This window comes from Scyliorhinus canicula, chromosome 26, assembly GCF_902713615.1.
Source record: "Scyliorhinus canicula chromosome 26, sScyCan1.1, whole genome shotgun sequence".
NCBI lineage: Eukaryota > Metazoa > Chordata > Chondrichthyes > Carcharhiniformes > Scyliorhinidae > Scyliorhinus > Scyliorhinus canicula.
In genome coordinates this window covers 24,752,229-24,776,156 of record NC_052171.1, presented here as the reverse complement: position 1 = coordinate 24,776,156, position 23,928 = coordinate 24,752,229, and the positions used below count along the sequence as shown (strand labels likewise).

General features: G+C 44.1%; 1 protein-coding gene across 3 annotated transcripts in view; it reads right to left on the bottom strand.

Moving 5' to 3' along the window:
* The window catches only part of kansl3 (KAT8 regulatory NSL complex subunit 3), a 96,087-nt gene that overhangs the window by 52,857 nt on the left and 19,302 nt on the right, over positions 1-23,928 (bottom strand). For 2 of the 3 annotated variants that reach the window (XM_038785141.1, XM_038785143.1), the window contains exons 7-14: positions 22,788-22,889; positions 21,760-21,831; positions 19,850-19,924; positions 15,039-15,196; positions 13,580-13,643; positions 12,708-12,899; positions 6,222-6,423; positions 4,488-4,565 (exon numbers count right to left, since the gene is read on the bottom strand). In XM_038785141.1, the coding sequence (XP_038641069.1) occupies positions 4,488-4,565; positions 6,222-6,423; positions 12,708-12,899; positions 13,580-13,643; positions 15,039-15,196; positions 19,850-19,924; positions 21,760-21,831; positions 22,788-22,889 (943 nt within the window). The remainder of the gene's footprint in view (positions 1-4,487; positions 4,566-6,221; positions 6,424-12,707; positions 12,900-13,579; positions 13,644-15,038; positions 15,197-19,849; positions 19,925-21,759; positions 21,832-22,787; positions 22,890-23,928) is intronic. The other variant, XM_038785142.1, reaches the window with a different exon arrangement.

The window sequence follows — 23,928 nt, the reverse complement described above, 5'->3', positions numbered from 1 at the left end:
TAAGGAATGATCTCATAAAACATGTGCAGTTCCCAGAGGGTTTGACAGGATGGATGTTGAGAGGCTGTTTTCCCTGGCTGGAGAGTCTGGACTTCAGGGTGCCCTCAGGATGAGGAGTAGGCTTACTCTTCACTCAAAGAGTCCTGAATCTCTGGGGTTCGCTATCTCCAGAACCCTGGTGTTCCATATATTCAAGGCTGGAACTGAAAGATCATTTTCCGCGAATAAGGAAATTGAGGGGTTTGGAGATCAGGAGGGAAAGTGAGGTGGCTGTAGAAGTTCTGCAATGATTTTATTGAGCAGGGAAGTACATTCCAAAGGCCGTATGGCCCACTCCTGTATCTATTTCTTATGTTCTTACATTAAATTTAGTTTTATTAAATATAATTTAAATTTAAGGTTAAATTTGAGCTCTTTTTTTCTATACCAACAAAAGTCAGTGTCTTGGATTAAGATGTTGCATTTTAATGATTGATATACACCAAGTTAGTTGGCCTCAGTCTTCAAAGTTCTGAGACTTTTGAGAGTATCCAAGATCCTCGGCAATTTCAATGGTCAAACGGTCCAACGTTCAGTCTTCTCTCTAATTTTGTGTTTTGCTGTACTGTCTAATCATGTAAGCGCAAAGACCCATGGCATTATTTAGCATGGTCTCATAGACGCAGTAACTGAAAGGGCTAATTTGTGCTTGGCCTGCACACAAACTCCAGATTCACTCCGAGACTACCTCTTCTTCTAAACTCCATTTTACTCAATATCTCCTCATCCAACAGCTCACTAATCCAAGGAATCAATTTAGTGAACTTTTATTACACCACGTCTAAGGAAGTGCATCATTACTTATGAACAGAGACCAAGTTGTGGTCTCACCAAAGCTCTGTGCAAACCTAACTAGGCTCCCTTACTGTCATACTCCAGGTCCATTGTAATAAAGGTCAACATACCATTAGCCTTCCAAATTTCTTGCTATACCTGCTGTAGCCACCTGGGATGGCCACTTACAGCCAGGAACAGAGAAGATCGTAAGGCATAGTTGGAAAAATTGACAATGCGAGATTCAGACAGCATCAGAGCCTGAATGTATATTTGCTAGTGAGGAATCCAGACGGCATCGAAACCCCCAACCGATTAGCATTGTCCGCCAGACAAAGGACCGATACAATCCCAGACATTTCGGCGCGACTCCCTGTACTTGGGAAGCTTAAACAATAGGGTCAATGACCGCTTGGGACATGCCCAGCCATCAAGGCACCCTGCCATTTATTGGTTCGAATCAAACATAGTGATCAGGAATCACCCAATTAGTGGGGTCCAAACTGAAGGACCGCCCAAAAGAGCGTGAAAATTCCCACGGATACAAAGAGTCCACCATGTGTTCAGCCTCTCTTGGACCTGGCGCCCAATGTATGCTTCCAAGTGCAGCACCACCAGAAGCAAGATCAAGTTCAACGCCCGCTACCAGACGGACGAGCCCAGCTGAGCAGCAGTTACTTCTTCAGACCCGATAGATCCAGAATTGAACAACGGCCACTGTTCCTCTGACCTAAGCCGGGTTCCTGAAGTTAAGTACAGGTTGTCATAGTCGATAGGTGGAGTTTAACTAGTAGTGTTTATGTTGCATGACTAATTGTGTGTGTAAATAAAGTACCCTTGACCTTGAACTAACTAACTAATGTTTGGCTCTTTGAACGATAGCCAGTTGAACCTTGTGGTGGTATCATTTGATACCTGGCGACTCTGACCATTAGAATATTGATATCCAAAGTAAGGAGGGCAATCTCACTGACTGCCATATTTACAGTCGGTAAAAAAGGCAACACTGCAACTTATGTTTGTGTTTTGCATATAACAGACACAAATCCTTCAGGGGAACAATATTTTGCAGTTCCCCACCATTTTTTAAAAATCAGTTTTTCTATTCTTCTGACCAAAGTTAATTTCCGTATGTTAGCCGATTACACAGTGGTTAGCACTGTGAGGCAGCAATGTTAACCACTATGCAATCAGTTAACATACAGAAATTAACTTTGGTCAGAAGACTAGACAAACTAATTTTTTTTAAATGATGGGGAACTGGCCAAAGTTAAATGCCCCATAGTGACGAAAAAGATGTGTAGGTTAGATTAAGGGGTTAATGGGATAGGGCAAAAGTGAGATCTTGGGTGAAGTACACTTTCAGAGGGTTGGTGCAGACTTGATGGGCTGAATGGTCTCCTCCTGCACTGCAGGGATTCTATGTTTTATGTCAGGTTTAAGGCATGAGATACAAGTAGGATGCGAGGAAGAACATTGTGATAATGATCTGGAATCCACTGCGTGAAAGGGCAGTGGAAGTGACGACAATTAATAATTTCAAAATAACACTGGAGGCACTTGAGAGAAATAGGTTTGCAGCGCTGGGGGATAGAGTGGGGAAATGGGACTGACTGCATTGCACAACAGAGAACTGGCATGGACTCAAATGGCTTCCTTCTGTGTCTGAAATTACTACACAATAATTCAGCTGTTACCTTCCTACCCATTCAATGTGGCAAATTCATAATCTCTATAAATCTCTAACTTCCGCACTCTGCAACAGCAGATACTTTGAGACCCCTTTATGAATCAGCCAAGTTACCAGCATTCAGCCAGTTCAAGCAGGAATTCACAGTTGATGAATTGTTAACTACCACAGTCAGTCTCTCTCAAGTGTTGACTATCTCATAGTTTATTTTACAGTTTTTAACGGTTAAGCATAATTTTAAAACAAAATTTCAGAGCCAGACTACACAACTTCTTTATTCTGTCAATGCACTCCATTGATCATTGCTCTGTGACCACCCATTACATTAAACTCAAAGTTACAGAGTTGATTCTTCCCTCCGTAAATAACAGCAATGTAATTTTCAACTTTCCAATTCCCAAGGTGCAATCCCCGAATCCAGGACTTCAGAAAATTATGGCCAACACATATGCAAATTTGTCACTTCTTTAATATCCCTCAGCTCCTGGAAATTTGTTCAACTTAAATCCTATTACTTTCTCCATGACAATTTTTTAACAAATGGTAATAACAATTTGTATTTACGTAGTGCCTTTAACATAGCAAAATGCCACAAGGCATTATATGCAAGTATTATGCAACACAATTCGTCACAAAGCCACATTAGGAGATACAAAGACAGATGAACAAAAATTTGCACAAAAAGGATGCTTTAGGGAATATCTTACAGGAAGAAAGAGAGGGGCATAAGACCACATTGGTGCAGAGACAGAATTAGACAGCTTATAGCCCAGACCACCAGCAAGGGAATGATTAAAACCAGGGTTGTAGAAGCCGGAATTAGAGGATTGCAAATAGCTCGTAGGGTATTAACACTGGAGGAAATTATAAAGAGAGGTTATAGTGAGGTGGTGGAGGAACTGAAAACAAGAATGAAATTGTAAAACTGAGAGCCAGTGTTGGTTGTCAGTTAGCACAGGGGTGATAGGTGAATGGGATTTGGCGTGAGTTAGGATCCTGGCAGCAAAATTTTAGATGATCAAAGATCGGAGGTAGATCATGGGCTATTGGTCAGAACAAAAATTGGAATAGTCTTTAGCAACCAAAGACAGGGATGAGGGTTACAGCAGCAGATAAGCAGAGGCAGGAATGGAGTCGAGCATTCTGCCGGTGGAAATTTGCAAAAATTTAGACAAATATGACATTGTTATCGAGAACTGTCTAAATCAGCCTCAGATATTTGTTTGGTGGGGTAACTACCCTCCAGGATTAGCCTGCAATCTCCAAGGATTGCACATCAATCTCAGGTCACTGCTGTGTGCAACACTGGAGAAATATCACAGGGACATTAAAAAATGTGTTTTTCTCTCCCCCCATTTTCTTTGAACATTTCTCTTCACCAAATATAAAAACAATGTTAATTTAAAAAGGCTGCTGGCTGACAATGAAACATCATCCAATTGGGTAAGGAGACAATACATCTCAAAGGTGGATATGCTGGCCAACTAATGGCTGGAGCATGGAGAACATCATGTGATAAAACCACTAAGGATACATTTAATCACAACCCTGAGGCTTGTGAGAGGGATAGAGTCGGTAGCAGAGGTGAGGGATTCGGACAGGAATCAAAGACAATGACTTTGATCTTCCAAACATGGAGTTGAATTAATTTTCCGCTCATCCAGTAGTAATCATCAAGTAAGCAGTGTGACAATTTACAGAGTGCGCAGGGGTCAACAGAAATGATGATGAGCCAAGAGCTGGGTTTTGTCCACATGCATCTGGAAACTGACATTGTCAGTTAAATCCAGCAAGGTCCTCCCTGAACTCAAGTTTAGTTTCTGCTGCACTGAAAATCAATGCTGAATTCCAGCTCCAGGAACAAGCAACCAGTGTAGATGGAACCAAATGTGCAGTCACACGACATGATACTGAAGCATGGGCTTCAGTGTCAATGTGTCAAGTCCTGATTTGAGCTAGGATGCCGAGAGACCGACAGACTTACCAAAGACACAGGATGAGCTGGCTGGATTCAAATTCTTCCTCACCAGCATGTTTTGTTTCAGAAAAGCGGCAAACTGAGCTGGAATCAATCATAGGACAATTAGCAAATCACAAGATCTCCAGTTCCACCCGCAAGAGTCTCAGAATTGCACACTGATTCATTCTAAGTCAAACTTAGGATCCGCAGACAGTGGACTGATCCGGTGTAGCTTTGATACAACTGGTGCAGAACTCAAAGAATCATAGAATGGTGCAGTAAAGTTAGAGGGGAGAATAAGCACACAGGACAATACAAGGAGGCTGTAAAGGTACAGAGACAGCTTACACGAGTGGTCCCAATATGGCAGGTGGAATATAATGTGGGGGAATGTGATGTTATCCACTTTGAGAGAAAAAACAGAAAATCACATGTTCTTTGACATGGTAAACGACTGGGAAATTGATATTCAGAAGGGCCCTCACACAGAAATAAATTACAGTTACAGAAAACAATTAGGACAGCAAATAATAAGTTGATCATTATTACAAAGAAACTGGAGCATGAGATTGAATAAGTCTTACTGCAATTGTATAGGGGTTAGGTGAGATCACACCCAGAGTACCAAAGAATTAGGCCCCCCTTACCGAAGGAAGGATATACTTGCTTTGGAAGGGACTCACAAGGGTTCACAATAGCAATTACCAGGATGTGGAAATTGCCCAAGCGAGATTGAATAGACTGTCCATATTCCCTTGAATTTAGAAGAATCAGACGTGATCTCATTGAAACGGGCATACAAAATTCTTCAGGGGATCGACAAAATGCTGCAATATTTCCCATGGCTGGAAAGTCTAGAATGAGGGGTCATATTCTCAGGATGAGGGGCTGGCCACCTAGGGCAAGATTGGGGAGAAATATCTCCACTGAAGGGTTGAGGCCCTGTGGAATTGGGGAAAGCCAGAAAGCTGTGGATGCTGAATAACTGAGCATTCTCAAGCCAGAGACTGATAAATATTTGGACATGACGGGATTGAAGGACATCGGGGACTGGGAGAGAGGTCGGGGTTGAGGTCAAGGATCAGCCATGATCTTGCTGAATGGCGGACCTGTTGCAAAGGGCAAAATGGTTCATTTCTGCTCTACACATTGTAAAATGAGAAAACCATTCAGATCCATCATGCCTGTGAGAGCTTTTTCCTTGGACTACCCCATGAATCACAAATCCACTGCTCTCAGAGCCTTGTCAGTTTTCTCCCTTCGTGCATTCATCCAATTCGCTTTTCCAAGTTATCATAGAGGCTACTTCCACTGTCTTTCAGATCACAACAACTTGCTGCATGAAAGAATACTCAGCACCGAAAGATCGATAGGTTCTCAACTCAGTTAATATATCCTGACTCTAACCAAAGCCTAAGCAGATTCTGTCCATTCGAAATGAAACCTACCAATATTCAGCACTGGTGGAGCTCAAGGCATCCAACTAACACTGTAAGGCACAGACATTACAGGAACAATGTAAACAGCATGGGGTGGGTGGGGGGCCACAAAGGCAGCGAGGGGTGTGTGGAACAGCTCACTGTGTGAAGGGTTACACTGTGACACAGTGGATCAGCTTTGCCGAAACATACTGCATGCAGACTTCCAAAATTTAGTGCAAATCCTCAAAGCTGTACCAAAGTGCGCACCACTCCCTGAAACATCTCAGCATCTCACCAAACAATTTGCGCAATTTTGTGCCCTGAACTGCTGAGTTACCTTGAGCTTGTTTCTGGGTCAGCACTGTGCCAGTCCTCTGCATGTGCTGTTTGAGAATCTGGGTGAACTGTGCCGAGAGACTGGGTGACTGGCTGGCAGCGGTGGCACTGGCTGTGATCAGGCTGGCCTTCTGGGCAGGTGACAAGGTTGAACTCTTGGTCTTTGGGCTGGAATTTGGGCTGCTCGACACACTGGATGTGCCCTGTGAAAGACAGATGGAACATCAGAATGTAGAAACGGCCATACATGGTGTGCAAGACTGCTTGACAATTCACTAAGGTCACAGTTCATCTATTCTTGACCTCAACTCCACTTCCCTGCCCAAACCCTCGACTGTTCTCTGGTCCAAACTCTTCCTCGGCCTTCAATACATTCATTAGTAACTCAAACCATTCCCAGCTCTCTGGGTCATATTTTCCCATTCACCTTTGCAATATTGTATGCTTTTTTTCCCAATTTGATACCACCTTAACTATCTTAATCTTCCAAGTATGACTCATGCTTCTCGTTGAGTTTTAGGAGCATAGGAAATAGGAGGAAAAAAAGGCAATTCAGCCCTTTGAGCCTATTCTGCTATTCAATCAGATCATGGCCTCAAATCCACCTCCCTGCCTGTTCTCCAGATTCCTTTAACCCATTTTTAAAAATCAGAAATATATCTATCTCCTTCTTGAAACCATTTAATGCCTCAGACTCTACCACACTATGGGGCAGTGAGTTCCACAAATTTTAATAATTTAATAATCTTTATTGTCACAAATAGGCTTACATTAACACTGCAATGAGGTTACTGTGAAAAGCCCCTAGTCGCCATATTCTGGCACCTGTTCAGGTACACAGAGGGAGAATTCAGAATGTCCAAATTACCTAACAGCACATCTTTCGGGAGCACCCGGAGGAAACCCTCGCAGACAGAGGGAGAACGTGCAGATTCCGCACAGACCCAGCGGGAATCGAACCTGGGACCCTGGTGCTGTGAAGCCACAGTGCAAACCACTATGCTACCTTGCTGCCCTAAATTCACCACCCTCTGCGAGAAGTAGTTCCTCCTCATCTCAGTTTTAAATTTACCGCCTCTCAACCTATATCTGTGATCTCTCGTTCTAGATTGCCCCACAAGGGGGAACATTTGGTCTATGTTTACTTTATCAATCCCTTTTAGTATTTTATATACCTCGATCATATCCCATCTCATCCTTCTAAACTCGAGTATAAGCCCAAACTGTTTAATCTCTCCACATACGTGAACCATTTCATCCCTGGAATCAATCTGGTGAACCTCCTCTGAACTGCCTCCAATGCCACACGCTCTTCCTGAAATAAGGAGACAAAACTGGACACAATACTCCAGATGTGGTCTCACCAACACCCTATACAATTGTAACAACACTTCTCTACTTTTATACTCGTCTTTTTGCAGTAAATGCTAACATTCCATTTGCCTTTTTAATTACAAGCTGTACCAGCATATCTACTTTCTGAAATTCATGAACAAAGACACCCAGATCTCTCTGCCCAGACCCATTTTGAATCTACCTTCCAGTTAGATAATAATTTGCCTTACTTTGCTTTGGCCAAATTGGGTAATCCCACACTTATATCGGCGGCAAGGTAGCATAGTGGTTCGCACTGTTGCTTCACAGCGCCAGGGGCCCAGGTTCAATTCCCGGTTTGGGTCACTGTGCGGAGTCTGCACGTTCTCCCCATGTCTACATGGGTTTCCGCCCACAAAGTCCTGAACAGACGCCGGAGTGTGACGACTAGGGAATTTTCTCAGCAACAGATTATGAAGATTATTATAAACTCCACATGCCAAATTTTGGCCCATTTTCCTAGTCTATCTATAACTGACTGTTAACTCTTTATCGAGGAACAAATCCATCCCTTTGAGTCTACTTCATCATTCAACGCAATATAGAATCATAGAATTTACAGTGCAGAAGGAGGCCATTCGGCCCATCGAATCTGCATCGGCTCTTTGAAAGAGCACCCTACCCAAGCCCACACCTCCACCCTATCCCCATAACCCAGTAACCTCACCCAACACTAAGGCCAATTTTGGACACTAGGCAATTTAGCACGGCCAATCCACCTAACCTGCACATCTTTGGACTGTGGCAGGAAACCGGAGCACCTGGAGGAAACCCATGCACACACGGGGAGAACGTGCAGACTCCGGACAGTGACCCAAGCCGGGAATCGAACCTGGGACCCTGGAGCTGTGAAACAATTGTGCTAACCACTATGCTACCATGCTGCAATATGACTGGTGTGGTTTGGTCTCAACTCCACTCTGCCATCTGCCCTCTCAGCCTTGAATAAATATAATTACCCAATCTCCCTTGTATTCTCTGGAAGAGAATCACACAGACTAACGACCCCCTGAGAGAATCTATTTCTGCCAGTCTCCGTCTTAAACAGTAGATTTGTCATTGCTGAACTGTGTTCCCTGGTTCTAGTCTCTCTCACAAGTGGAAACATCCTCCTGGCATTTATCCTATCACCAGGATAGAATGGACATGGAGAGGATGTTTCCACTTGTAGGAACTATAACCAGGGGGCACAGCTTCAGACTGAAGGGACGATCCTTTAAAACAGAGATGAGGAGGAATTTCTTCAGCCAGAAGGTAGTGAATCTGTGGATTCAGAAGGCTGCGGAGGCCAAATCACGGAGTATCTTTAAGACAGAGATCAATAGGTACTTGATTAGTAAGGGGATCAGGGGTTATGGGGAGAAGGCAGGAGAATGGGGATAAGAAAATATCAGCCATGATTTAATGGCAGGGCAGAATCGATGGGCCGAGTGGCCTAATCTGCTCTTATGGCCTATAGTCGTATCCCAAGAATGAGTCAAGTGAACCAACTGCTTCTAATGCAGTATGTTTTTCAAATAAGGAGACCAAAACTACACAAAGTTTTAAAAGTGTGGCCCTCACTAATACCCTACACAACTGCAGTAAAACTTCCCCATTTTTATATTCCATTCCCATTTCAATAAATGGCAATTTTCCATTTGCCTTCCTAATCACTTGCTATACCATCGTGCTAACATTTTGTGAATCATGTACCAGCACACCCAGATCCCTCTCTGTACCTTGAGTTTTGCAATCTCTGCATTTAAATAACATTCAGCTTTTCTATTCTATTCACATTAGACACCACCTGCCAATTTGTTTGCCCACTCACATAACCAGTCCATATCTCTTTGCAGATAACTTTTATTCATAGAATAGAATCATAGAATCCCGACAGTGCAGAAGGAGGCCATTCAGCCTCTGGCCCTTGCTCCGATAGTGCATCCTACCTCGGCCCAATCCCCCACTCCTAATCCCGTGACCTAACCTTTGGGCAATTTAGCACAGCCAATTCACCTAACCTGCACATCGTTGGACTCCAATCCATTTTGATGTCATTAGCACATTCAGTTGCAATACAATACTCTGGGGTCCCAGGTTCAAATGCTGCCACGGCAGATGGTGAAATTGGAATTTTAAAAAATCTGGAATTGAAAGTCTAGTGATGACCATGAAACCATTGTCGATTGTCGCAAAAACTCATCTGGTTCACCAATGTCCTTTCGGGAAGGAAATCTGCCGTCCTTACCTGGTCTGGCCTATATATGACTCCAGGCCCACAGCAACGTGGTTGACTCTTAACTGCCCCCAAGGGAAATTAGGGATGGACAATAAATGTTGGCACAGCCTGAGACGCCCACGTTACATGAACAAATTTTAAAAACCATTTGGTACCTTCTTCCAAATCATTAGTTGAACACAAACCTGCATTGTCTCTCAATATGCCTGATCAAATTGAGATCTTCTCAGCACCACCTTAAGAATGGATTCCAGAAATTTCCCTCTGACAGATGTTAGGCGAACTGTCCTCTAGTTTTCTGTTTCTTTTTCTTGAATTAAGGTGTTAGCTATTTTCCAATCCACTGGGACCTTTCCAGAACCGATGGGATTTTGGAAGATTGGAACCAATGCATCTACTTCTGCAGAAACTTCTTTTAAGACTCAAGGATGGAAGCCAGGAGATGTTGAGGATTTTACCGCTTTCAAATCGAAGAAGTTTTCCAAACACCGTTTCCCTGATGGTGATTGTTTTAAGTTCCCTCTCCTGTTCAACTCTTCATTTTCATACTTTTTGGAAGCTTTCCACGTCTTTTACAGGAAGACAAACCAAAATACCTGTTCCAACGTAACTGCCATTGCTGGTCTTCTATTATCAGTTCCTCAGACTCACTCTCCCGAGGAACACACCAGCTTCCGTTACCCTTTTTCTATTCAATTTCTTGTAGAAACTCTTTCTGTCTGTTATATTGAGTAACTTTTTCTCACACTCTATAACTTTCTCAATGGGTTATCTTTAAGTAACATGAAATATCTCCTGAAATATCTGCTACTTTTTATCTTCCGTTATACCTTTGAACCTATTTTTCCAGTCCACTTGAAAAATTCTGTCTTCATACCTTAATAATTGCCTTAATTTAAACTCATAAAAATGGCCTTCTCCAGATATATCCATGTTCTTTTTGCTCTCCCACACTCGGATAACATTAAGTTCCCTCAACACCACCCTGACAGTATGGCACTGTGAAATCTCAGTGTCAGCTGGATTAGCTCACCAGGCTAAATCGCTGGCTTTTAAAGCAGGCCAGCTGCACGGTTCAATTCCCATACCAGCCTCCCTGGACAGGCGCCAGAATGTGGCGACTAGGGGTTTTTCACAGTAACTTCATTGAAGCCTACTCGTGACAATAAGTGATTTTCATTTCATTTCTCTCCTTTCAATCCGAGGTGAAATCAGCACTGGTTTCACCATTCTGGAATGGGGGTGGAAAACTGGATGTTTTGGGAATGACTCTTGAAAGGTTCTTGAACTGATGACCAGCTGTTCTGGAGGGTTACCCAATGAGCCAGTGTTTAGTGTTCACGTGCATGCAGTAAGAAGGCAGTGAATCCTTGCCCAGCTACCCTGTCTATCTGAAGGGTAGTGCAGCGGGCCAATACTGGGGCTAAGCTCAACCGCCATGGCGCAGACCAAGGAATCAAACCTCAAATCTTCCTGTTCAGAACAGGACTATGCGGGAGCCAGAAAAACATCAGCTGTGGAAGTAAGTTATTGCTTGTCTTGAATTCCCTGCACCACAATCTTCAATATGGAAAGTCTAACTCACAGATTCTACCTACTCCATGCACTGTTCACCTCCCTCTCCCTCCACTCCTACCTCCTTTGTAAAGTGCTGTGCCATGCTGATTAGCTACAGGAACAGAAAGTTCCCAGAGTTCAAATATTTTGGTTCCACAGAACAGCAGCAGTTTGCACTGAAGGACGTTCCAAAAACCTTCATCAAAGGCTTAGGTTATAGAGAGCATCTTAAAGGAGAAAAGATTCTCGGAGATAATTCTCGAGCTTAAGGCCCAGGCAGCTGAAGACACTGGTGGGGTGGTATCCCTGTAACCACCTCCAACCTGCACATCTAAGGGGCAATTTATCATAGCCAACCCACCTAACCTCCACATTTTTGGACACACCCGAAGGTAACCCATGCAGACACGCGGAGAAGGTACAAACCCCTCACAGACAGTCACCCAATGCTGGATAGTTGTCATGATAATTGTCATGGTCACCATCACTGAGACTTTGAATTCCAAATGTATTAACTTAATTTAAATTCCACTAGCTGCTGTGGTGTGATTTGAGAACATTCGCCTGCTCCTTTGGATTACCGGTTCACTGACACGGTCACTTCAATACCATCTCTCCTTTCAATCCGAGGTGAAATCAGCACTGGTTTCACCATTCTGGAATGGGGGTGGAAAACTGGATGTTTTGGGAATGACGTCACCGCTGAGAAGTTAACCTACGGCTCAGGTTGTGAAAAGGATAAAAGCGGAGACAAAGGCTGATAAAAGTTATTTGGGATCTGGAGTTACAGCTGGTCTGAGCTTGCGAAGAAACAGAGAGAATACTCTGAGAATACAACAGGACTGTGAACCTGAGTGTAAGGCAGTTGTGGACGGAAGTCTGCACTAAGTAAGCGAAGGAAGCTAAAAGAAAATCCGGGAACAGACCACGTGAGGTTGGTAAGGACATGGCCTTTGGGGATCTGTGGAAATCGGGTATACCGGGGCTGCTGACTAAAAGGGTTGCAGGCCTATCTCCTGTCTGAAAAAGAACTGAATCGCCACCTGGAAGTACAAAAGGTTGTGGGACTCAGTACCTTAATGCCATATATGCTGGCCGTAGTTTTGCATGACATTCCTTTGTTGCATTGATTATTTAAAGTGAAAACTACTTCACTGTTCAAAGTGTCACTTGCCTGTTCATTAGTATTTGAATTATGTTGACTATTGTTTGTTATAGAGAAAGGTTCAAAGTGAAATCTTGTTAATCAATTTCTTTCCAGGAGGTAAAAAGAGAAACAATTTTTTCACTAAGTTATTAGACTCTACCGAGCTGGAACCAATAAGAGTTATTTACCTCCGAGCCAGAGGGAGAAGCCGGCACTCGACTGAAGGGAGATGTGGGGCGGCTGCTTCGTTCCGGCAGTTCAAAGGCCAAGTCCCTGCGAGCGTCCCTGCAACGCTTCCTCTTCTCTATATCCAGATCTTTGGCCTCAATCCCTGATTCAGTCTTGGTCAAGACAGCAGTAAGAAAATCACCAATTTCATCCTGAGGTTAAAAAATACACAGAGGGCCATCAACAACTTCTCATTGCACATTGTCCTGCATCGCCAAACTGGGAGACAGATGAGAGATAAAGCCTCTAGGCAGAGGGTGGAACCTTCGTGGATTGATTTTGCCATAATGTCATGGGCTGCATAAGAAATAACGTTGTGAGGGCGGCACGGTGGTGCAGTGGTTAGCACTGCTGCCTCATGACGCCACTGTCTGTGTGGAGTTTGCACATTCTCCCCATGTCTGCATGGGTCTCATCCCCACAACTCAAACATGTGCAGGGGAGATGGATTGGCCACACCAAATTGCCCCTTAATTGGAAAAAAAAAAGAATTGAGTACTCTAAAATTTTAAAAAAACAAAGTTGTTTGTGGAGCAAGAGCACTTGAACAACAAGGGTGCGTGTAACGAGTATTAATGAAGTCAATGTGATTGTAATACATGTGTCAGAGTCTACGTGCAGGTGACTGTGTGTCTGTCACAAGATACATGCGAGTGAGTGTATGTCAAGAGGTTCTGTGTGACAGTACGTGTGTCAATCTACTTGTGAGTGAATGTGTGTAAGGAGTCTGTGTGTCTGTTCAGGTTATATTGAGTGGCCGTGTGCTTGCCAGTGTACATGACTAACAGTGAGTGTGCCCCAGAATCCAGAATCCCTTAGTATGTGCGAGTACCTGGATACACCTGTCCACCATGCTCTGTGTTAGCCCTTCCATCTTCTTCTTTGCTTTGCTGATCCTGCAGTGAAGAAATACAATGAGATTTATACACAGCCCAAATCATCTTCCAGGCCCTTTTCCCTCCCATCAATAACCAACACCGGGCACATTCTCCTCTTCAACTGTGTTCAACATGCAGGAACAGAGAATTATAGTCCTTTCTGACTATGTGGGACTCACAGATATATTGACACCAAATTGCTTGGTTCTCGAGGTGACAGGATATTGCGAACACTAGAGACCTGCTCGAGCTCTCAAAGAGAAGACACTCTGGCAACAGGTCTTCCCACAACCTGTATCAATTAGCACAAATTACATAAGTTATTGTGACGATGTGGCAGATGGAGGATAATGTGGGAAAATGTGAAACTGTCCATTTTGACAGGAAAAATAAAACTGCTCATTATCTAAATGGTGAGAGATTATAAAGCTCTGGGATGTAGAGGGATCTGGATGTACCAGTGCATGAATCACAAAAGGCCAATTATACAGGCATAGCAAGTAATAGGGATAGCAAGTAATTAGGAATGCTATTAGAACATTACCATTTATTGGGAGGAGAATTGATTATAAAAGTGGGGAGGTTATGTTTCAGTTGTACAGGCCATTGGGGTACAACTGGAGTAATGTGCACAGTACTTATTTCAGGAAAGGTGTAAATGTGTTAGAATCCATACAGAGAAGGTACTAGACGAAAACCAGCAATGGGCAGATTGTCTCATGAGGAAAGGTTGGAGAGGCTAGGTTTGTATCCACTAGAGTTTAGAAGAGTAGGAGGTGGCTTGATGAAACCTTTAAGATCTTGAGGGATTTTGACAGAGTGGATGTGGATGTTTCCTCTTGGAGAATCTAGAACTCGGGGTCACTGATTAAAAATAAGGGGCCGTTCATTTAAGACAGAGGTGAGGAGAATTATTTTCTCTCAGAATTCCGAGTCTTTGTAACTCTCTTCCTCAAAAGGCAGTGGAAGCTGAGACTTTGAATATTTTTAAGGCAGAGCTCGATTCATTATTGATTAACAAGGGGGTAAAAGATTATTGGGGTAGGCAGGAATGCGGGGATGAAGTTACAATCAGATCAGCCATGATTTTATTGAATGGTCAAGTGGCCGACTCCTGCTTCTAATTCCGATGTTTGTATGCAACGCTCCCACATCACTCACTCCCTGACGGTGTCGCGCTTCCTCAGCACTCACCATCCGACAGTGCAGCATTCCCCCTCCCTTCCTCGAACAATGCTGCACTACTAACCCTCTGACAGTGCACCAATCGCTCACTATTGCACTGGGAACATTATTTACTATATGTGCAAATTTTTGAAGTGGGACTTCAACCCACAAACCTCTGACTCAGGACACAGAGCTATCATTGAGCCACAAAATGAAGGAAAAGGAGAGATCAAGTTGCACATGTACCTCAGATTGTCATCTGCACCTCCAATTATCACCATACTGTTTTCAGCTCGAAGTTTCTCCCGGAAGTCCTCAATGGTGTCAGCAGTGCACTGCACCGAGTTCTGCCCGATCACAAACAAGACAGGGGTCTTCATGTCAAGCAACGGGTCATCAACATCCTGGAGGGAACAGTCAAGGCACGTAACATCTCAGTGACAAACTGGAGAGTGGCACTCAGACATTCCAAGCATTATTAGGTATAGCTCTCCTCAGGTGAATTGCGGGGCCATTGTGCGGGCAGCCGCCTAATCTCCAATCTCTGGGATTTATAAGAACAAGAGTAAACATTCAGCTCCCCCAAGCCTGTGGCACCATTCAATAAAATGAACACATAATCATGATATTGTAGATTTTAAGGACAACTGTTTTTAAAGCATTTTTCTGTTCTCAAACATTTAAACAGTTTAAAAAAAATAAATTTAGGCTACCCAATTCATTTTCTCCAATTAAGGGGCAATTTAGTGTGTCCAATCCACCTACCCTGCACATCTTTGGGTTGTGGGGGCGAAACCCACGCAAACACGGGGAGAATGTGCAAACTCCACACGGACAGTGACCCAGAGCCAGGATTGAACCTGGTACCTCGGCGTCGTGAGACAGCAGGGTTAACCCACTGCGCCACCATGCTGCCCTAACATTTAAACAGTTTTAAAAAGCTTTTCAAAACAGTAGAGTGGACAGACAAGATGGCACCTTCAGTGGTTTTTCAGACCTTCTCAGACTTGTAACTCTAAAACTGGCTACAAAATATTATTTTAAAAAATGCAGATTCCCCAGGGATGCCCACTGATGTCGGAAAGGTATGAAAGACAATTTTACTTCTGGGACATCAGGAAACAGGAAGGACTTCTAATTTAATAATCTTTATTGTCACAAGTGGGTTTACATTAACACTGCAATGAAGTCACTGTGAAAAGCCCCTAGTCGCCACATTCCGGCACCTGTTCGGGTACATAGAATTTCATAGAATTTACAGTGCAGGAGGCCATTCGGCCCATCGAGTCTGCACCGGCTCTTGGAAAGAGCACCCTACCCAAGCCCACACCTCCACCCTATCCCCATAGCCCAGTAACCCCACCCAACACTAAGGGCAATTTTGGACACTAAGGGCAATTTTGCTTGGCCAATCCACCTAAGCAGCACGGTAGCATTGTGGATAGCACAATGGCTTCACAGCTCCAGGATCCCAGGTTCGATTCCGGCTTGGGTCACTGTCTGTGCGGAGTCATGCACATCCTTCCCGTGTGCGCGGGAAACTGTGGAAAGAAACCGGAGCACCCAGAGGAAACCCACGCAAACACGGGGAGAACGTGCAGACTGCACACAGACAGTGACCCAAGTCGGGAGTTGAACCTGGGACCCGGGCGCTGTAAAGCAACCACTGTGCTACTGTGCCGCTCCAGGCACACATTCCACTCGGATGAGCTGCCATTCCATGTCTTAATTTTACTTCTCTTGCGTTTAACTGTATTTTATTTTAGATTACTTGTATGACCGAACTATATTAGCCCTAACTTTCCCTTAATCACAGACACTAGTTTTTCACACATTGTCCGTTACTGAGCACCTAATCAACATATGTGTTTCCCGTGAGATCAGTGTTGTTGTGTTTTTCCCATTTCTGCCTCATAGCAGCTGAAAACGCATCAAATAATGAGTGCGTCAAGCTGAGACAAATCTAGAAATTTGGAAACTAAACACCTTCCATCTCTGCACAAAATTCCCAACTTTTCTCCTCTTCATTTTGTCATTAAACCTCTCTACTTCTATAATTTTCCCCTTTAAAAGGCTCCTTAAAACCCACTTTTAATTAAGTTTTTAATCTAATATCTCTGTATGGGGTTTGGTGCCGATGCATGTTTGCTATCTTTTTTCTACTTTTACACTGCAATATAAATTCATGTTGCTGTACCTGGGAAAACATGGGTGCAGGTGGCAACGTCATCTGCAACACTTCATGTGCCAGGCAAACAGAAATAGCAGCAAATACTCATCCACTGCATTTTTTCCCTCTAAAGTCACCAACACGCTACAGGCTCATTGCTATCCAGCCGCAATCATTTTTCAAAGTGCAGTGACCACTGAAGACCAATTCAACAATTGAACCTGTGCTTTGCTTTTCCAGGCTCAGGGACACGCAGATCCTGGTTAAATGTTTCCAAACTATTTCTTACGGCTCAGTACTGATCTTTAATTTTAGACAGCTGACTTCACATCAAACACAGAACGATGGGATGAAAATCTATTTGCAGTCCCACCTCAAAGACTGAAATCTTCTCAATTCCAACCCTGTCCAATAAGCAGTCTCAACCTCCAATGCCAGTGTACCTTTCCTTAAAAAAGGGACCAAACCTGTTCACAGTATTCCAGGTGAGGTCTAACTAGTGCCTTATCTAGCTTTAGCAGGACTTCCCTATTTTTATGCTCCATTCCATTTGAGGTAAAGGCCAACATTCCATTTGCCTTCCCTATTGCCTGACCTTGCTTGATAGCCTTTTGTGATTTATGCGTGCAGACCCCCAAATCTCTGTGCTGCAGCTTTCTGCAGTCTTTCTCCATTTAAATAATATTCAGCTCCTTTATTCTTCCTACCAAAGAGCATAAATTCACATTTTCCTGCATTATATTCCATCTGCCGAGTTTAACCTGTCTGTATCTCTCTGTATCATCTGTAAATTTGGCAATTGTACGTTCACTTCCCTCATCCAAGTCATTAATATTGTAAATAATTGTGGCCCCAGCACAGATCCCTGTGACATTCCACTAGTTACAGGTTGCCATCCTGAAAATGCTTCTCTTTTCCCAACTCTCTGACTTCTGTTAGTTAGATAATCCTCTATCCATGTTAATATACTAACCCCAACACCATGAGCTCTTTTCCTTTTGTGCGGTCCCTTAGTGAAGCTTTGTTGAAATCTATGCATATTAAACCTGCCATGTGAGAGTGCCTTTAAGAATTGGATGTTTAGGAAATGTACCTTTGAGAAATTAAGCTAATCATATTACTGAAGTGATGTCACGGGGGGGTGGGGGGGGGGGGGGGGGGGGCTGAGCTCACTTCTGCTTTTTGGAAGTTTTAGGTTCAGTTTGAAGAAAGCTTTGGTGTGGCTGTGAGCTGCATTGCTGGTGATCTCTGTCATGAAGGACTATCTGTTAATCCTTTGGTGAAATCGGAATTATAAAAAGGTCTCAGTATTGAATATAAATCTAATGTGCTTCTGTTTGGAGGATTTGTTAAGTATTTTGGATGTTTAAAGGAACAGTTTGCAGGATTGGGTAGTGTTGTATTATTTTCAGGATTATCTTTGAAGTAAGGGGTGTTAAGAGATCCAATGTTTATTTAAACGGTAAATTTGAGTTCATGGAATAAACATTGTTTTGTTTTAACAACCACGTGTCCATAATTGTAATACTACCCCTGGGGAACAAGCCGTGTGCTTAAAAAGCAACAATCCATTAAAAGTGGGGATTGGTTGAACTCCATGATACATTTTTGGGTTCTGAAAACACCTCTCCCAGAACAAATCTACTGGTCTCCCTTTATCTATGATGTGCATTTACCACCTCAAAGAACTCTAGTAAATTTGTTAGTTTTGATTTCCCTTTCATGAAGCCATGCTGACTCTGCTTGATAATATTATGTATTTCTAATTGCACTGCTATTACATCCTTTACGACAGACTCGAGCATTTTCCCAAAGATAGGGCAGCACAATGGCATAGTGGTTAGCACTGCTGTCTCACAGCGTCAGGGACCCGGGTTCAATTACGGCCTTGGTTGACTGGGTGGAGTCTGGACGTTCTCCCCGTGTCTGCCTGGGTTTCCTCCCGGTGCTCTAGTTTTCTCCCACAGTCCAAAGATATGCAGGTTAGGTGGATTGGGAATGATAAATTGCCCTTAGTGTCGAAAGGTTAGGTGAGGTTTTGGAGTTACAGGGATAGGATGGGGTAATGCACCTAGTTAGGGTCGGTGTATACTCGATGGGCCGAATGGCCTCCTTCTACACCATGGGGATTCTATGAGATGTTAAGCTAACTGGCCTTTAATTACCTACTTTTGTCTCCCTCCTTTTTTGATTAAAGCTGTTTTATTGTAGATTTTTCCAGAATTTAAGGAATTTTGTAAGATTACTATCAGTGCTTCCATTATCTCTTACGCTACTTCCTTTAATATCCTCAGATGCAACCCATCAGGTGCAGGGGACTTATCAGCCTGCCTAGTTTCCGAGTACTGCCTCACAGCGCTGAGGTCCCAGGTTTGATCCTGGCCCTGGGTCACTGTCCGTGTGGAGTTTGTACATTCTCACCCCCACAACCCAGAGATGTGCAGAACAGGTGGATTGGCCACGCTAAATTGCCCCTTTAGTTGAATTGTTTTTTTCGGTTTCCCCGAGTCCTTTATTTCCAGTGATCATCATTGTATTTATTTCCTTACCCCTTTTGCTCCTTAATTGTTTAATATTTTTGGAATGTACTAGTGTTTTCTGCCATGGAGACTGACACAAAGTATTTATTTAACTCCTCTGCCCCATTATTATTTCACCAGTCTCGTTCTCAGAGCTCCATATGTTCACTTTGGCCTCTCTCTTCGTTTTTATATATTTAAAAATATTTCAAGCGTTCTCAATGACAATGTAGAGAGCTTTAGTCTGCAACTATTCTATACTGTACCTTTCCTGGGGATATTTCTTGAAATAATTAATTATTTTCTAACACCAGCATTTATAGCAAAATGTCACCATTTAAAAATAATAAAAATTCTTTGATCCTTACTCCTCTTGGTCCATCAACAGTGAGTAGAGGAAACCCAAGACAGACAACAGCTGAAACAAACTCCATCATCGAGACCTGTATGGAAACACAACTGGTAACTTCAGACAGCATTTCCTATATTACAACATGAGATAACACATCAAAACAAGCACTTCACTGGCTGCTAAATTCTGCAGGACCTTCTGAGAAAAGCATTACAGTCATGCAGAAACATCTTCTATAAAGAAAACGTCTCTGGTGCATAGATTGTACTTTCCCAGTTTACAAGTGTGTTTCCTAACTGGACCATAGGTTTCATGAGGTTGAAACAACACTTTGCAGAAAGAATGACTGTTCGAACCATCATGAGTGCTGATGGGATGCAGTAGAGAGAGAGAGAGAGAGAGACAGTCAGACTATTATTCATATTCACGTTGGAAAACATACATTTGAACAGGAAGGTAGTGATGAACTCCTTCACAATGGCCCTATCGCCTTTCCATACACTTCACAAGGTTATTCCAGGATCGCCACCTGTTCTCCATATCAGAGATCGATTGTGTACACTGGAGTCAGGCTGTATGAACAAAGTCGGTGCCACGACCAACTCAACACATTTCTGCGTTAATGTTAAGAATTAACCACAGCTGCTTAACTGTGTAACACTTCAAACACAGGTCGTGAGAGAGTTTCTGCTGTCACAGGCTCTAACCTGTTTCCAATCCTGGACTCTGGATTACTGCATGTTCCCAATCCTGGATGCTTGCCTGCCCCCAGCGCCTCTGATTCTGGATTAGGACCAGCTCAACCCTCCTGGACTCTGGATTACTGCCTGCTCCCACGGGTTTACAGCCTGCATCCGCCCCTGGATTCCGGATTACAACCCGCTCCTTACCCTGGATTACAACCTGCTCCTTACGCTGGATTCCGGATTACAACCCGCTCCTTACCCTGGATTACAACCTGCTCCTTACCCTGGATTCTGGATTACAACCTGCTCCTTACGCTGGATTCCGGATTACAACCCACTCCTTACCCTGGATTCTGGATTACAACCTGCTCCTTACCCCGGATTCTGGATTACAACCTGCTCCTTACCCCAGATTCTGGATTACGACCCGCTCCTTACCCCAGATTCTGGATTACGACCCGCTCCTTACCCTGGATTACAACCTGCTTCTTACGCTGGATTCCGGATTACAACCCGCTCCTTACCCCAGATTGTGGATTACAACCCGCTCCTTACCCCAGATTCTGGATTCCAACCCGCTCCTTACCCCTGGATTCTGGATTACAACCCGCTCCTTACGCCGGATTCAGGATTACAACCTACTCCTTACCCCGGATTCTAGATTACAACCGGCTCCTTACCCCGGATTCTAGATTACAACCCACTCCTTACCCTGGATTCTGGATTACAACCTACTCCTTACCCCGGATTCTGGATTACAACCTGCTCCTTACCCCGGATTCTGGATTACAACCTGCTCCTTACCCCGGATTCTGGATTACAACCTGCTCCTTACCCCGGATTTTGGATTACAACCTGCCTTTGGTCAGGATGACTGCCTACCCTGTTGGATTTCTGACCATTGTCCAGTTCCCCGGACTCTAGATTACTGCCCATTCCTGGATTCTGGATTTTTGCTCATTCCTAGTCCAGGGCTCTGGATTTCAGCCCGGTCCAGGGCCTGGGACTCACATCTTCCCGCTTGTTTTGATTTCTGCAATTTTGCTCCCGTGTCAGAAACCCTTTTCTTCTCTCACTGCTGTCTGCTCTCTGAGTTCTGCTGTATAAATCTGAGTTGCTGCAGATGCTTCTTTCTGACAGCAGTAGGCAGCATCCAGGGATGGGCAACTCATTTCGAGGCTATAATTGACTAAATAACAGAACATCCCCCACCAGAACAGGCCTGACTCAAGCTCCTTACATGGCAAGCTACGAGGGCTGCAACATTCCAACCGATCAGCACAATTGGTCTGCTTGCAAAGTGCGTCTGCAGCTGAAAGAAAGACACATGGGTTACAATCCACCCCAACAGCAATTGATTCAATATATTCAGACCAACATTCAACCCAGCCTGGAACCTGGAGTTAGGGTAAGGCGGAGGCAGATTCAACTGTGGCTTCTAAAAGAGAACAGGAAACGCAGAAGATGAAAGCATTGCTGGGCTATAGGGAAAGGACAAGGGAAGCGAGATTCGCTGATTTGCTGCAGCAGAGAGGCACCATGGTCATGATGGGCTGAAGGGCCTCAGTGTTATAACCATTCTATAATAATACCTCAGGTTTCTGTCCAACATCCTGATACCAGGCTTCTGTCCAGTCTCTTCCCCTAGTCCAAATTTATATCACATATCTTGTCTCTGCAATTGGGCCAGTGAGGATGTACAGCAAAGGAAACAGACACACTGGGCGCAGGACGCGGATGTGGTTGTAAAGCAGGTGCACCAGAGGCAGACAATAATAAGAGGGACGGGGTGGCATGTGGCACAGTGGTTAGCACTGGGACTGCCAAGGACCCGGGTTCGAATCCCGGCCCTGGGACACTGTCCATGTGGAGTTTGCACATTCTCCCCACTTCTGCGTGGGTTTTACCCCCACAACCCAAAGGTGTACAGAGCAGGTGGGTTGGCCACGCTAAATTGGCCCTTATTGAAAAAAATAATAATTGGGTACTCTAAATTTATAAACAAAAAAATAAGAGGGGCGAGCATGTGGCAAAAGAAAGGGGCCTGAAAGCGCTCAGAGCAAAATGGTGAATGGAAGAAACTTGATGGACAGCAGAGGCAGGACAACAGGTGATGGCGGCAGTGTGGGTCTGGATCACAGACGCAACACCATGACAAGATAGATGGTCGGAAAATGGGACGTTGCAAGCTCAGGCTCCTAGGGGCCAAGTTGTGACGTTCTGTTTCAAAACCTGCATCTCAAACTCCAATTGTGTCAAGCCACCTACCTCATGGATCTTTGCTCGAATCGCTCCAATCATGTGCTCTAGACATTGGACCACATTCACTCCTGAAGCTCCAGCTACCACATGCATGGTGACTGGGATAACCTGTAGAACCACAAACATCAATGAAACTTCCTTATGTCCTCCACACCTTCCCCCCACCTCTGCGGGGAATATAGAACATAGAATTTACAGTGCAAAAGGAGGCTATTTGGCCCATTGAGTCTGCACCGACCCTTGGAAAGACCACCCCACTTAAGCCCGCACCTCCACCCTATCCCCGTAACCCAGTAACTCCTCCTAACTGTTGTGTTCTGCTTCTTCATGTAGCATAAGCTGCTTCCTTGATGTATACTCTGACAAAGGAAGGTTCAGACTTGGAGATAGGTTTAACATATTTATTGAACAGTTAACAATTCTCCTATTGGAGTTCGACTCTCCTGCTAATCTTGCTACAGTAACTAAGTCGAACTAACCAGTCTGCTCTAAGCCATGAGGTGTGATGCTTCCGATCTGCCCCTGTGCTTCTCTCTAAGTGTCGCCTGTGGAAAGAGAAAGAGCATGTGCGCTCTGCCCTTTTATATGGGTTGCCCCTTGTGGTAGTGTCACCTCTGGGTGTCTTGACTGCCCATTGGTCGTGTCCTATTCGAAGTGTTCATTAGCTTTACGTTTGCATGTCATTTCATAGAATCTACAGTGCAGAAGGAGGCCATTCGGCCCATCGAGTCTGCACCGGCTCTTGGAAAGAGCACCCTATCCAAGCCCACACCTCCACCCTATCCCCATAACCCAGTAACCCCACTCAACACTAAGGGCAATTTTGGACAGTAAGGATAATTTAGTATGGCCAATCCACCTAACCTGCCCATCTTTGGATTGTGGGAGGAAACCCACGTAAACACGGGGAGAATGTGCAGACTCCGCACAGACAGTGACCCAAGCCAGGAATCGAACCTGGGACCCTGGAGCTGTGAAGCAATTGTGCTAACCATAATGTTACCGTGCTGCCCTTAATGCTCTCTCTAGTGTTTACCCAGTCCCAGTGTAATCACATTAACCCCCTGTGTATTTACAGTGATGCATATCACCACACTAACCTTTTGGACACTAAGGGCAATTTAGCACGGCCAATTCACCGAACCTG